At 45.8% G+C, this 15,553-nt stretch overlaps 1 protein-coding gene across 3 annotated transcripts in view; it reads right to left on the bottom strand.

Annotated features, from left to right (window-relative positions):
- The window catches only part of GRHL2 (grainyhead like transcription factor 2), a 150,909-nt gene that overhangs the window by 9,921 nt on the left and 125,435 nt on the right, over positions 1–15,553 (bottom strand). For 2 of the 3 annotated variants that reach the window (XM_021688703.2, XM_021688705.2), the window contains exons 13-14: positions 11,549–11,643; positions 7,343–7,428 (exon numbers count right to left, since the gene is read on the bottom strand). In XM_021688703.2, the coding sequence (XP_021544378.1) occupies positions 7,343–7,428; positions 11,549–11,643 (181 nt within the window). The remainder of the gene's footprint in view (positions 1–7,342; positions 7,429–11,548; positions 11,644–15,553) is intronic. The other variant, XM_021688704.2, reaches the window with a different exon arrangement.

The following is a 15,553-nucleotide window of genomic DNA, read 5'->3' as shown; positions in this document are numbered from 1 at the left end:
TTCAGAAAAGCGCCCATAGACTTCATCACACTACTAAAGACATGCACGGCACAAAAAAGGAAGAATCCCTGATAAACACTCCGTACCTAAGAACTCGCTGTCTGCCTGGAGTCCTGGGCTACGTGTTACTTGTACCTAATTATTCTGACTTGCTTGGCCTAAAAGAGTTGGGTTTTTTTTAACTTTGGTGGGTGTCATTCAGAACTTCTTTTTAAAATAAAATAGGGACATTTTTCTACCCAACATCACCAGACTCCTATCTGTAGGTTCCCCTCTTCTGAAAGAAAAGTGATTCTGATTCTGTCTTTTCAGTGATCCAAAGCATGAAAACTACCTCGGCTCACACATCAATTGATAACTGCCCAGCCAGAGCCGGGCAACCTGCATAAACCCCGCACACTTCCGGTCGGACCAGGGTCTCCTGGGAGTAGTGGCGGCGGCGGCTAGCGTTTCCTGAGTGCTTACTGAGTGCCCATCGTAGAGGCACAGAACACTCTGCATCTAAGAACTTACTCCATCCTCCCATCATTACAGGAGAATAGGTCCTTTTATGAGCCCTGTTTCTCAGGTGAGGCAACTGGAGTTTACAGTCATTAAATAACGTACCTGCCAGTAAGTGGCAGCGACAGATTGGAAAGGGAACAATCTGGCAGTCTGGTTTCAGACTCTGAACGCTCAGAGAAAATGGGCATATGTGAGGCTGAAGGGCAAAGCTGTGCCCTCCATGCAATTGTCAAAGGCAAAGCCAGAGGCAGCTTGGTACCAGGCCACAGTGACACGGCGTCCTCCGCCTCCATGCCAGGCGAGGAAGTGTGCTTTGCCAAATTCAGAACCCTGGGAAGAAGTGAGACTCTGCAGGGTTTCATGTGGAAGAGGCTGGCCATCTGTCAGTGGGTTACAGAAGGATTCCTTCCGCCTGGGACCTGGACGATATCACCCATAAACCCTCCTTTCTATGCACAGAAAATACGTGCCCGCGTCATAGTTTTCTCAAATGGGGGAGTTAGTAGGAGTGCTTGCTTTTTAATTTCTGCTCTTCAATTTATCTGAAATGATAATCCACTTTCATAATTTTTAAAACCCATTATTGATATTTTTAAAGACCCAAGACTTCCTTTACATCCAGGAAGATACTAGGTTCTTAGACTTATCAATGTGTTATTGGTTGTCTGATGATCTGTAACTTTTTAGACTTTAATTTTGTGAAGCATTCTCTTTGCCTAGACACCTCAGGTATGTGACAGGCAGAACTTAGAGACTCCCATTGGTTTTCACCAGTGTAGGACTCAGTCTGCCTTGTCTAGAGACACTCAGCAGAACAGCCTACTCTGGAAGCCAGTGACTTTTATTTGGAGTTATAAACAGTTCAGTGTAGGCTCTAAGACACACATTTAAGAAGGAGGGGACTCTTGCTTGCAAACACATCATCAGTGGCTGCATTTGACCTGTCAAGAGAATCAGGGAGTAATGGCCTTTACTCCATGCATGAACAACTCAGTTGAACTGAAGAGGGTGTTACCGAGCCCGTGAGCAAAATTTTCCCTTGTGTGCATCAGCTAGCTGCACCAACAGAGACCATCTCTACCCTTTGGCTTGGAGGAGTCTCAATCTGCCTCCCTACCCCATAGTGCTTATAGTCACCTCCTGTGTATGTACATATGTATGTACCTACCTACCATCTATGTATAGAGAATTTCTATGTGCTACTTTTAAATGCCATGTATATGAACTCAGTTAATCATCACAACAACCTTAGATGTCATTTTATCATTATCCTAGTAATAATATCCCACGTTATTATTATCCTCATTCCAGAAATGATGAAACGGGGGTACAAAGAGGTCAAGTACCTTGCCCAAAGTCACATCACACAAAGTGTCACAGCCAGGATTTGAACCCTGACTGTGTGGGATCAACCCCTACACATACTACTTTTTGCCTGATGGTTTTTTTGTTGCCTCTCTTCTTTCCTTCAGTTGTGGTGAGCAGTGATCTGGAAAGTTTATTCTTCTTGAAATAACTTTTCATATGTGGACATCTCTCTCATTGGACTTAAACTGCTTGAGGGCTTAAGTTGGCTCCACTGCTCTGTGGAGCTATCAGACCTTGGGAGACCCCCTTCCTGGGCCTCAGTCTCTACCTCTGTAGGATGGTGATGATGATACTTGCATTGCCAAGTTCACAGGGGGATTGTAAAGATCAAATGAAGCAATGCATGTGAAATCGTGCTACCTGCAGCACTCAGCATGGTGGCGTGTATACAGCAGGTGCTCGGTTCAGTCAAATATTTATGCTCAAGGATCTGGGGATACACAGAAGACACCAACTCCCTGTGCTCATGAGCTCTACACTCTACTGGCGAGGAGAAAAACAATAAATGTCTAGCAATGGTTAAATATGCCAAGTGGTGATCAGTGCTATGAAATAAAACAAAGCATGGTGAGGGAACGATGATAGAGATGCCAGTTCTGTAGGTGGTACAGCAAGGCCCATCTCGGCAAGGGCCATGTGAGCAGAGGCCAGAGGGAAATAAGAGAGTGAGCCTTCTCCACATGGAGGAAAAACACTCCTGGCAGAAGAAGCAATAGGGGCAAAGGCCTTGAGGTATGAGTAAACCTTGGGGGTTCAGGGACTAGAAGGAGGCTACAGCAGCTGAAGATTCATGTGTAGGATTACTAGGTAAAATCACTTAGAAAAGTCAAAAAAACTTTGAAAACTCATGTCACCTCCACTACCACCATCATCATCACCAAATCCTTGTCTGTAATCAAGTTTAAAACCTAATTATAGGGGTGGTGCAGTCTGCTAAGTGTCCAACTCTTGGTTTCGGCTCAGGTTGTGATCTCAGGGTTGTGAGATCGAGCCCTGCATTAGGTTCTGCGCTCAGCCCAGAGTCTACTTGACATTCTCTCTCCTCCCTCTGCCCCTCTCGCTTGTGCTCTCTCAACATAAATAAATTTTTTAAAAAATAAATAAAACCCAACTATACGAATAAAGAAGCCAAAGTGAATTATCAAGGTTACATAAGTGGCTTGGTTGACATGATATCAAACATGCAGATGAAAAGAGAAACAGTCTACTTTATCCAAATGATACCAAGTATGGGAACATTCATTAACATCTGCTGACAGAGAACCGTTTTTCTTTTTCTATCAAGTGTCTACCTCTGTATGGATAATGATTATGTGGCATGTGAAATGAAGGTGTGGGAGGTTCAGGACCAGTAAAAGAAGAAGAATTATCCAGTCCTGTAGCAAAGTGACCCAATAATTCCATTCCTCTTTGTTGTGGTCAAGAGTTCCTTCGAAGATAGTGAGAGGTCAAGGAGAGTACAAATAAAACAATTCCTCAAAGTTGGCATGGTCCACATTTTGTGAGGAAGGAAACTGAGGATTGAGAGTGTCAGGTTCGAGACTCCACAGTTGTGACTGGAGCTCAATCACGCTCGCCAACCCATTCTTTCCTGTGCATGCTGCCGTGTCTGAGCTTCTGGGGGGACGTGTGACCCTTTCAAGGCAAACCCAGTCATATCATCTCAAGGGAGACTACAATGTCTGCTGAACACAAAAACAACCCACTTTCTAGATAACAGAATGACTCCATCCTGTTGAGTGACCTGACTTAACAGACTCTAGGAAATCTGTGTAGGCTGGAGGAGCACCGTCACCATCCCCAAACTGCTCAGTGAGTGAGTCTGCCGGACTCAGACCTCCCATCTGAAGGAAGGGTGGCAACGCTGTTCTAGTCTGTCTGTGATCAATCAACACTGCACCACTGGTTGCCAATAATTATTTTTTTAAAAAAGAAAAAAAATGCAGAACTTTTTTGGGGGGGCTCTTTATCTCCCAGGACAGGGTTTCTTCTACATCTAAATAATGCTTGGCTGAGGATAGGGGATTTGAGGTTAACAGCAGAAATAAGAGAAGGTTCTCCAATAGAAAGCAACCCGAGTCTTCCTGCTGCAGGAGCAGCAGCCTTCTCCTCATTGTCATTGCCATCACCTGCTCAGATAAAGCTCCTGCGTGCTTGCGCTAACTCATTTATGTTCTCGATGACTCCATTTTACAGCTGCGGAAGGTGACGCACAGCCAACCTTTCAAAGACTAGTTCACGAGGGGAATAAGACAATGTGAATACTGATATGAAGCAGGTGTTCCTATTTCAAAAACTGCAAGACACACACTTACTTTGCAGAAGACACACTTTTACATTTGGAGTTCTGAGGTCTGCTCTCCCTGGAAGACTGTGAGCACCTTCCTCAATAAAGAAAGGATGTGGTCTTCCCACACCTTCGATGGAGGATGAAGGAGGTATCCTAGACCCAGGCCAATTCCCCAAATCCACAGAGGTGGGTCTACGCGCATGAAATAGCCTGCAGGGCCACTCCCCTGCTCAAATCCACTTTTGTAAGAACTCTGGCCCCGAAAGAGGATAATGAGGGGGATGATTCATTTGGAGTGAATATGCACATAGGACCTTAAGGCAGAATCTGACCCTAATATCAGTTCCCAGCCAATGTACACACCAGGCAGTGGCTCCCAAACTTTAGTGTGGTTTCAGGTCAACCAGGGAGTTTGCTACCAATGCTGATTCCTGGGCCCACCACAGAGAGCCTGATTCTGAAGGTCAGGTGTAGGGTTCCGGGATGGCATCACAGAAAAGTACCCTAGGAGAATCCAGTGGAATCCCCCACTTAGAGAAGCAACATCCTAGGCCCACAGTATCTGCTGGGTCCACAATGAGTGGGGGACTGTGCTTTTATAGAAAGCCACTTTCGGGACGCCTGGGTGGCTCGATCAGTTAGGCATCTGCCTTCGGCTCGGGTCATGATCCTAGTGTCCTGGGATCGAGTCCCGCATCAGGCTCCTTGCTCAGCAAGAAGCCTGCTTCTCCCTCTGCCTGCCACTCTCCCTGCTTGTGCTCTCTCTCTGACACATAAAATCTTAAAAGAAAGAAAAAAGAAAGCCACTTTCAACCACTGACAGGGTTCAAAGTGATGGCTTGAAGTCAAGTATAATGTCTCTTGATTAAACAGATTTTCTTAAAAGTTAGGATTTTTTTGTATGCAGTTTTAAGTTGTTAAAAAAATATATAACCCCCCCACCCCAACACACACACACAGAATGATGTTATTTTAAAATTAAGAGCTGAACAAAGCATAGAGAACAGAGTCACACTGCTTTCTCCTTTGGAAGTTTTGCTTAATGTGGGGTTTTGGACTGTGGGGCATAAAGATCATTCCTTGGGAGCAGCTTTCTGTCTCTAGGCTTGAGAAGGGGAACTCCCACACAACCTCCAGAGTTTCTGACCCAGTTACCTGCGCCATTTCCATAGTTCCATGCCTCCACCAAAATGCCAGGTTAGTGGAAAATTACAGAATGGAATCACAAACCAAAAAAGCTTTCCATCTTTTAGACCATATCTATGAAGTAGCTGATTATTTGAGAAATCCAAAATCTGAGGAAAAGGAGGAAGTGTTCCTGCGATCTTTGCTAGCTCTGATTTGGTAACAAAAACTAACCTTTATCGGGTACTTAGGAACCAGACAGGGAGTTCTATGTGTGGTGTCTCATTTCATCCCCACAGCAATCCTGTGAGGTAGGTACTATTATGATTTCCATCTGAAGGATGAAGAAGAGGTTAAGTAGCTTGCCCAGCTAGTAAGAGCTTGACGATCTACACGTGGGTTTCTGAGCCCAAAGCCCACATGCTGGCTCACAAGGCTACGCTGAATCTCCACGTGCGTGTTGGTAAGTGTGGTAAAATGCCACACACTAGTGAGGCGCTGGTCCTCTGAGAACGCATGCCTTGGAGATAGCCATTTCTTACCCCACCCAGGCCCCAAAGAAACCTAGCATACAACTACAGTGTCCTGCCTTCTTACTTCATGGTGTGCTCAAGTCTTCACTTAAATAGAACCCGTTGTCCTTGGCGGCCACCCCCAAATTCCAAGGGCTGCTGATGTCATTCCTTTGGAGCTCACCAGCAGACCAAGTCACCTGAGAATCCGGAAGGAGCGTCTGCGGCCCTGCTTGCCCATATGACCCACTCAAGAAGCAAGGAGATAGCTTGTGTTGGTGCATCAGTAAAACCTTTTCTTTCCAGGTTTAACAAAGGGGAGATAAAGTCAGAATTGCCCCAAGGCATCTGCCCAGAGCAAACCTGATTTCTCCCCGGCCTACAAGGTCAAAGGATACCATGCACCACTCTCCCCCACAGCCACAGCCAAGCAAAGCAAGGAAGGTGTTAATTAGTTCCCCTAAGAGAGATCAAAAGCTCGACTCTGCTGTGGGGGAGTATAGGCAGCGGTTACTCAGTGGCTGAAAACAAGGGTTCAAAGAAAAACTTGTACATGTTCACAGCAGCATTATTCACAACACTCAGAGGGTGGAAAAACCCTAAATGTCTATCACCCGACAAATCTGGAAAAACAGAATGTGGTATATCCATGCAATGAACTATTATTCAGCGATAAAACAGAATGAAGTACTGATTATACTACACCGTGTTTGAAACATTATGCTCAGTGAGAGAAACCAACCACAAAAGACCACATATTGTACGATTCCACTTCTAGTCCTATCCTATACATTGTAATATTTTGCCCCACAAAACCCAAGATACTGTCCCAATGTTGCAGTTTTGCAGACCCACAAGTGACTGTGGACTGTCCCTTGGCAGTCCTATTGTCTCCATTGCCATAACATACCCAGATCTTCTACATAGTTGTACCAAAAAAAAAAAAGTGGGAGGGAGAAATAGTCAAAATAGAGTTCATATTAAAGTCCTATTCGGATGGATAACATATGGATAAAATATCAGATAACTTTTCCTGAGCCCAGGCTCCCCGATGCTAGACTAACTGGGGATGGGAAGTGAGGGTGGAAGTTCCGAGTCTTACTTAAATACTGTAGCCCAGCAATGGCCATGTGTACGTGAATGCTTCTTAACCGAAAGACGTCATATTTTTATTTTGGATTACACTATCACAGCTAGCAAGATACTTCCTAATTGTTTCTGTTCTGGGCATATTTGGAAGTTAAACGTATCTAATTTGGTTGCACACAAAGAGACAAATGGAAACTCAGATGAACCTTCTCTATGGCATCTTACTCTGATTAGCCATAAACTGACAGGGAATTGGCAGTTTTTCAAAGTTTCCTTCTCCTTGAATGCTAATAAGCCAGGATGGTGTGGAGATCAGTGTTCCCATAAATCTGTTTTTCTTTTTCTTTATAAAGCTCATTCCAGAGCCATCTCGAAGGCTGCATGTTAAGGCACAGACTCCAGCTCAGGAGAACAGAGGCAGGTTTCCTGGAGGCTGAAAGGGTCAGCTGCTTACCGCTTCCATCAGGCCCTTCACAGTGGGGGATTTCAACATCAAAGCGTCGAACACATCGTCCGTCTCCTTCCGCACATACAGCAGCACTGAAAGAGAAGCAGAGGAGAGGCGTGACTGAGGAGCCCACACGGCCACCACCGCTGCCAGGCTGCTTCCTGTCACACACGCGTCAGAGGCTGACAGTATCTATGAGGTCGCGGACCCCCGATGACCCAGACAACCCCTACGAGGGTGACTGCCGCACCTCCACAGCTGACCTGCAGCCAGGGGCTAAGGGGCCCTTCGAGGGAGTAAACGGACAAGTGAGTCACACTTAATGCACTGTGATGCTTTCCCACACTGTTCACATTGGAATTTCTCAAGGTGGGTCCATCATCTCCTTAGGACATCCCTTTTTGCGACCTCCGTCTTCTGTTTATTCATTTGATCATTCAACAAATATTGCCAAATACCCATCAGGCTGTGTGCCAGAAGCTGAGGTTGCAGCAGTGAATTAAGACATGGTCTGACCTTAAGGAATTCGTCGTCCCTTAGAGAGGCAGGCATTCCTCAAATAAGCAGACAGCCAGACGGGGTTGGACGAGTTCGGAAAGAAAAAGACACGAAAGAGTGCTTACAGGGGCCTGAGCTTTTCACAGAGCTGGGGAGGTGGGGAGAGAGGACAGGGAGCACAACTCCAGGTGACAGACCGACCAGTGCATAGGCCCAGAGGGAGCCGGGGCATGTCAGAGGCGTGAGGGAGAAGCTATGGACCTGGAGTACAACAGGCCTGGCTTTGACCCCAGCTCAGCCTGCTGTGGGGCTCTGCTTCCTTACACCTCTCCAAGCGCTGGTCTTCCCTGGACAACGGGGATAATAATATCATCTACCTCACGGGGTTGCTGTGGGCGTTAAATGAATAGCATCCACGTGGGGCGCTTAGCACCGTGCCCAGCACACAGCAAGTACCGCTCCTCCATCAGCGGATGCCATTAGGAAGCACCTGTCATGGTTCTAGTGCCCTCAGTGAAGGTGAATGCGGCTTTGTGCTCATTTCTCTGTAATGTAACAGTCTCAAGTTGATCACGCACAGACTAGGGGAGATGGTAAGTGACCCCAGACACCATCACAGAGGAGAAGACACTCTCAGGGGACACCCTTCCTTACAGCAACTGCCCGGAGGCTTAGCTCCCAGAAAGAACTGGAACTGCCATTCACACGCGACCCTCCAGCCCCCTGAGCTGCCTGTGCTTTCTCTCTCCTTCCTCCAATAATATGGCTTCTGGTTTTGACTTCAGAGGGAAAGAAAAGGGCCAAGGCTGCAGCCCCCTGCGCCTGGCTACTACAGGAAGAATGTGCCGCCAAGAAACCCTGCTGAGCCTCCGACCACAGTCAGGTACCAACGGAGTCATAGTTACCACCAAGCTGAAAGAATGAAGCTGGAGCTGGAAACTGAAACCAGCTCTAACTCAAACTCCTGCCCCTTCCCCCACTCCTCCCCAGTCCCAGGGACTTTGTTAAAGCTGCCTGCTTTATAAAGGCAAAGTCTACACAGGCGCACAAGGACTCTGCCTACATTTTCTCTCTGCAGCAGCTGTTCGGTTTGTGTGTGACAGAAAAGAGAAAAAACCCTGAAGTATTGCAGTTTCTTCTCTTTACCAAGTATAAAAATAAACTACCAATTAAAAATAAACAGATTGAACATGTCTCCAAAGATTTCAAAATGTAGTCCTTTGGAGGAATATTTATAGTCTCCATTTCAGCTGAAACAATCTAGTGGCCTAATGGCCTTATAAGAGGACTCAAGGTTAGCGGCACAGTGAGAAACAATTAGACCAGAGGACCTCAGCTACAACTGGATGAGGACAATTAAATTTAAAAAAAGGGTGGCTGGGGCGCCTGGGTGGCTCAGTCGTTGAGCGTCTGCCTTTGGCTCAGGTCATGATCCCAGGGTCCTGGGATCGAGCCCCGCATCGGGCTCCCTGCTCGGCGGGAAGCCTGCTTCTCCCTCTCCCACTCTCCCTGCTTGTGTTCCCTCTGTCGCTGTGTCTCTCTCTGTCAAATAAATAAAAAATCTTTAAAAAAAAAATAAAAAAATAAAAAATAAAAAATAAATTAAAAAAGGGTGGCTGTTACAGCAAACATTCTGGAAGTTCTCCCTGCAAGCCGCAAAAGAAAAATGTCATTTCCAGCAGGCTGACCCTAAGGAAACCCCAAACATGTTCTAGTAAAATGAGTCCTGCTGCCATTGGATTTACAAATTTCTTCTTTTAAAATCTTTGTCTTTGAAATAGTATGGCTGATTCCCTTGCTACAGGTGTCGCGGTAAGGCGTTAGAGGTGGTCCGGTGGCATGTGGATAGGTTGTGGGAGAGAGGCCAGGCAGGGCAGCACCCCAACCCCCGCCCCTGCTGGGCTGACAGCACACCCCCACAGCTTGCCCCCGGCAGCAGCTTCGGCAACCGTGCGGCTGTGGCGGGGCCCACGCAATCACTCCGTTAACGGTGGCCGTGACGGCCGGCAGGCGTCCCAGACGCTAGGGGAGAGGCAGACAGCCGCAGGGGCAGGCTCCAAGTGACTCCCACGGAGCCCCCCAGAGAAGTGGCTACAAAGGCAGAACAACAAAGAGTGGCTTTGGGGAGAACTATGATCATTTTCTCTCCTGGAGAACTTCTAATAAATAAACAATGGGAACCATCACTGACCCTGATATTCCTCTTGCTTGTCAAAGACCAGCTCCGACTGGGAGCTCCAGGCAAGGGGCTCAGTAACTCCACTGTCCTTTTCCAAAGGAAAGCCACTCCCAGGAGATCACTTGCTTGGTCGCTGGTAGCTTGCAGCGCCCTCGTGTGTCTCTGTGATTTAGATGTTTCAAAGGCCATAGACTTGCTTTTTGTCACAGCCCAATAAAATTCCCAGTGGCAATTTTTGTACTGACTTCACAATCTCAAAATAATCTGAAAAACACAACCTTTGGGCTAGCCAGCATGCACTAAATATGGATGCAAGCTACAATTACTTTTGCCTGTGTAATTCTTGATTTCCATATAATTCTGCCTTCGTTCTAAAGTATGTGCTAGAAAAGGCATGCAGGAACAAAGCCCAAAATGCACTTGAATATTTGATGGGAAGCCTGTGAAGTCAATCTTTTAAAGGTTTAAAGGTTGCTAATGTAATTAACACCACCTAGGTATTTATGCTCTTTCCATTTTGAAGCACTAATTACTTATTCACAATGAACACATGTACCTAGATCCAGACCTAATAATAAAAGTCACAGCTGTAACAGTGAACACAGAGTGCTTACTATGTGCTAGGCACCTGGGTGAAGTGTCTGACATACACTGAGGTTCATCAATCCTCACAGCAACTCTACAGGTAGGTACTCTTCTCATCCCTGTTTTACAATGTGGACTCGAAGGAGCGGAGGGTCTCCCCAAGGTCCTACAACTCTGAAAGGCTGAGGAAGGCTACAGAGGGGATGTTCTTGACCACTATGCAAATCCCGCTACAAGTAGAAAAGAAATACTATTTCTCGGTAACAAAAAATTCAAGTCTGTATGGACGGCGAACATATTTAACAGGGTAGCCTGACTCACTGGAAGTCCAGCACACTATGTCTAAGATCTCTGGAAGCTCTTGGTGTTGGCTACAGCAGGACAGGAAGGGCAATGGCCATTCCCCACACTCTCCTCTTCCTCCAAGGAAGGACAGTGAGTTATGTACAGTATCGAAAGGCAGAGCAAAACACTGACTCACTCTCACTTCGTTTCTTAGTCTCTTGATGAAGCAGAGTAAGACCCTTGACAGAGAAAGTGAAGAAGTTGTGATGTCAGAAAACAGGCTCATTTATCCGTCTGAGATGAGTCGTTTGCATCTCTGGAACGATTCTCAACCACTGCTGCTTGGGAGACGTTACTGTCTCATGTGCAGCAGAAGTTTCCTTCTGACCTCAGACCTCACTGCTGGCTGATCGGTACCCTCATTACCTTGCTCCCAAGGCAAAAGAAAGAACCAGTGCCTAGAAAGAATATATATTTGCTTAAGGTGCTTAAAAGGACAGGGCTGAAAGTGAAGGGGAAGACTGTGGACTTCCTTCGTCAATAACCAATCCCCAGGCCAGCCTTGAACCACGGGTCTGGGCTGGGCTGCACAGTCTTCTGTGTGAAGTGCCCCCACCATTCATGATGGGAGGGTGGGTAACCCTGCAATGCCAGAGGGGAGATACCTCGCTTCATCCCTTCTTCTTTCATCTGCTTAGAAGGTGCTGGACCAAATTCCTCTTCCATGGGCCTGAACATCCGTTTAACAAGGACACTGCTGCTAGAAAAGATGAGCAGAAATTGTTAAGTAAAGCATGCAGGGAGTCAAAAGAAAGGTTCATGTATGTGTCTGGCACTACCTTTTTCCTTTGTTTGTACCATCCCTAGTTCTCTACAACTGGATCCACTCAGCAACCTCCTTCCTCTCCCCTACAGGTCCCAAGTCATCCCAGCCTGGGGCAGAACACACACGCCAATATCTTCAGGGCATGGACCAAGGACATACTGCCTATTACTGCATATGGATCCACAAAGATGAGACCCCTGGGTTTTACCCACTCTATCCCGCACCTAACCCCCTTCCTGCTCAAAAGATCAGGGCTGGGGTGGGGGTGTAGCAGGAGTGTACCCTGGGGTCTGTGTGATCTCCAAGTTATTAGCTCCTCCCATTTAGCTAGGGCCTGAGTGTCCTACACTCTCTTGCCAGCCCCTTAAGGGCACAGCAGGGACCTCTGGAAATGGGATGGGCTTCCCTGGCTGGTTCTCAGTTCTGAGGCTGCCCTGATTTCCTGCTGTTCTATGGCTCCATCTGGTTGGAGCAGATGAGACTGCAGCAGTGGAAGTTCTCCAGAGACCCAGACCTCAGCCGCCCAGCCCTTCCCTCCTCCTTGGGAGGGGGTTTTAGTATCCCCTGGACCCCATATGGTGCTGAGTCCCCACATGTCCCCACCTGAGCCAGTGCTGGTGGTTCTGCATTTTCCCCCCAAAGTTCCTGTCCAAGGAAGGGGAGGAGTCTTTGAGAGGAATGGAAATTGGAAGCACAGACTGTCATTGGAGAGAAGTCACTGGTGCTGAGTGTTGTGGGCTGCCTGTGTGTGTCTTCCCAAATTCATATGTTGAAACCCCAGTCTTCAGTAAGATGTTATTCAGGGGTGAGGCCTTTGAAAGGTAATTAGGACATGAAGGTGGAGCGGCCATGATGGGATTAGCATCCTAAGAGGACACAGTGAAGACACGGTGAGAAGCTGGCCATCTGCAAGCCAGAGGAGGGTTCTCACCAGACACCAATCATACGGGCATCTGATCTCACACTTCCAGCCTCCAGAACTCTGAGAAATACATTTCTGTTGTTTTAAGCGCCACCAGCCCCCCCGCCCCATTTGTGGTATTTTGTTAGAGCAGCCCGAACTGGCTTAGACATGGAGAAAATGCTCCTGAATGGAGTCTTGCTATTCTTCAAGCCCTCAAGGGAGTAGACAGGTTTTTAGACATTTTTACTCTCTTTGGAGATGCCTAGAACTACTAGGCACATGAAGCAATGCCAAACAGGCAGTTCAACAGGATTATTAAGACATGAACTCTGGGTCCAGATTACTTTGGTTTAAACCCCTGCTTTATAATTTACTAGCTATGGGAACATGGACAAGCTCCTCAACTGCCCTCAGCTGCCCTCAACTGCCTCAGATTCCTTGTCTTTAAAAGAAAGCTGTTGAAAGAATTAAATACATTTGACAAACGTAAACCACTCACACAGTGGCTGGATATACCGTAAGTGCTACCCAAGTGTTAGAAAAGATGATGACAGTGACGATAAAGGTGGAGAGATCAGAGAAAGAGAGATACGCAGAAGAATAAATATGGCACAGAGCTTGAAAGACGCCAAAGTTTCCATATACCCTCAGAGAGCAAAGAGTCTGCTTTGGTGCAATTTAAGGACCCATGTTGGAAAGGCTTCCTGCATGGGAGGTGGACATTACATCAATGCCAAGCTTCCAAGGTAATACAAAACCCTGCTTCAAAGACAATTCTTCATTGGCATCACTGTCCTTATGAAGCTATTTGTCAGTTCTCAAGTCAAGTTAGTGGTGGGGTCCAGTGGTACAAACAGCATAAGGTACAAAGCTTTGGACGATCCAGAAAGTATTTCTATGAATTCTAATAGTTTAAATTATTAAGCCAACAATGCTTTAAGTTATCATCTCATATGTTACGTGCTCCAAAAAGGTCTATCAATTTTTTAAAAAGACTTCACATTTTACAAAGTACTTTTCATCTTGGTCAGTTAGGTCTCAGGAACACCATGTGAGCCAGCCAGGGCTAATCTTATCCTTATATTAGTGAAAACCAAACTCAGGCTCAGTGTGTGTAAGGGTAGGGTGATGTGGCTAACAAGTAAAACAGGCTGTTAAGAGAACGCAGCTTTGAAGGACAAACTCATGATAAAGATACCTAATAAATCTGAGATGATGATGTGAAAGTATGAGAAATGATAGTAAGAGTCAGCATTCTCTTTTATTCCCAAGTCAAACTGTGAAAACAACTAGAGGGAAAACTCAAACTCAAGTCCCAGTTCACGGTGGTAATAAGTTGTTAGGGCACTGTGACAACTTCACTACCTTATCATAAAAGCAGCTCATGTTATTCCATTGTGTCTTGGAAATGGGGTGACAATGACCTCAGGAGCAGAAGATTAAAAATGAATTCATACAACTGCCAGTGACCAGTAGGTTAATAGGTAAATAGCCTGAAATATCACCAGACATGCTCTCATGCTGTGTGAGGGCTCCTAAACTAGTGATTTTCTTTTTCTCATCAAGCAACATTTATTTATATTCTTACAGTCCTGCTCACTTTTGATAGCACCCCATTCTGAGTCATGACAAACTCTGCCATTAAAATAACATCTTGGATAAACCACACGTCTCTGGGGAGTTCAAAATGCCTTTTCACACTTTCAAATCTATAAACCCAGCAGGAGTCAATAAGTTTGTGTGGTCTGGATTCAAATGTTTCATTTATTTTCAAAGCAAAGCAAGAAAAGAGGAGCAGGTATGACAGACCCATTTGATAGATGAAAAGAACACAAACGTCAGGTCTCCTAATGTCCTGTCCAATTATACTGCACTATACCACTGAAGGACTGTATAACTAGGAGAAGGCACTCTCCCTGATGCCAATCTTAATCTCACTAGCAAATGTGTGGCTAATATATGGGGTGACTCCGGGTTCAGCAGCATTTGAAGCCATTGCCTTGTGGGGTCAATGTCAGGGAAAGAGAGTCCCTGAGGTATGAACCAAGAACTGCTAAGTCTCATCAGAAAAACCATTTGTGAAGGTGTTCAGGTCTGAAGCCTGGGTCTCCGGCCATACCCGCCAGGCTGAGCTGCACTAGCCATTTGCGCCTAGTGAGGAGGCACCGAAATAAAGTACAGAAATGAGTCGCAGGCAGCATGGAGACATAGTTTGTCTATTTCACAGCTCTGCTTATGGTTTACATGCGCCAATTACCATGTATGCCCCCAAATAAATTGACCTTCCTCCCCTCCCCCCGTTAGCCTCAGAAAAGAGGAGGCTCCCTTATGTTCAAGTCCTTATAAGGTCTCTCACAGTATGGAGTAGGATCTCAATTAATTTCAGTAACAAATTACTCTATGGGTAACCATCCCAAAATGACTTTAATAATGCTAATTTGGGGTACTGATAGAATTCACCTGGCAGAATTAGCAAAACAAACAGAACCCACACATAGATTTAGTAATGATTACCATAGTTAAGCGCTCTAAAATGCAAGTAATAAATGACTAGGTTAGTAGGCCCCAGAAGGATCATTTGAAGAGGAAATACAGATATTTCTGTTCCTGATAAGATGTAGCTTGTGGCAAGCCAATGTTCTAGCCAAGAACAATGTGAAAACTATATAAAATTAAACAAACAGAAGACCTCTTGACCCGATGTCAAAGATGAATTGTAAAGAATTTGAAGAAAGTGTAAATGTAACAGACATTTCTGAATTATGTTAATTAACAAAGCAAGTATCAGTAAATCATTGATTCTTTTGGCGATATCCATAATGGTTTAACTATTCAAACTGGCCCCAAAGCTTTATGTTTTCAGCTCCTCCTTGGGAAATTGGGAAGTGGTCCTTTATTTTTAACCACCTTATATTTATGTTTTTGTGGTAAAACAGAGCC

The sequence above is a fragment of the Neomonachus schauinslandi genome, chromosome 4 (assembly GCF_002201575.2).
Source record: "Neomonachus schauinslandi chromosome 4, ASM220157v2, whole genome shotgun sequence".
Taxonomy (NCBI): Eukaryota; Metazoa; Chordata; class Mammalia; order Carnivora; family Phocidae; genus Neomonachus; species Neomonachus schauinslandi.
This window is presented reverse-complemented; position numbering and strand designations above follow the sequence as displayed.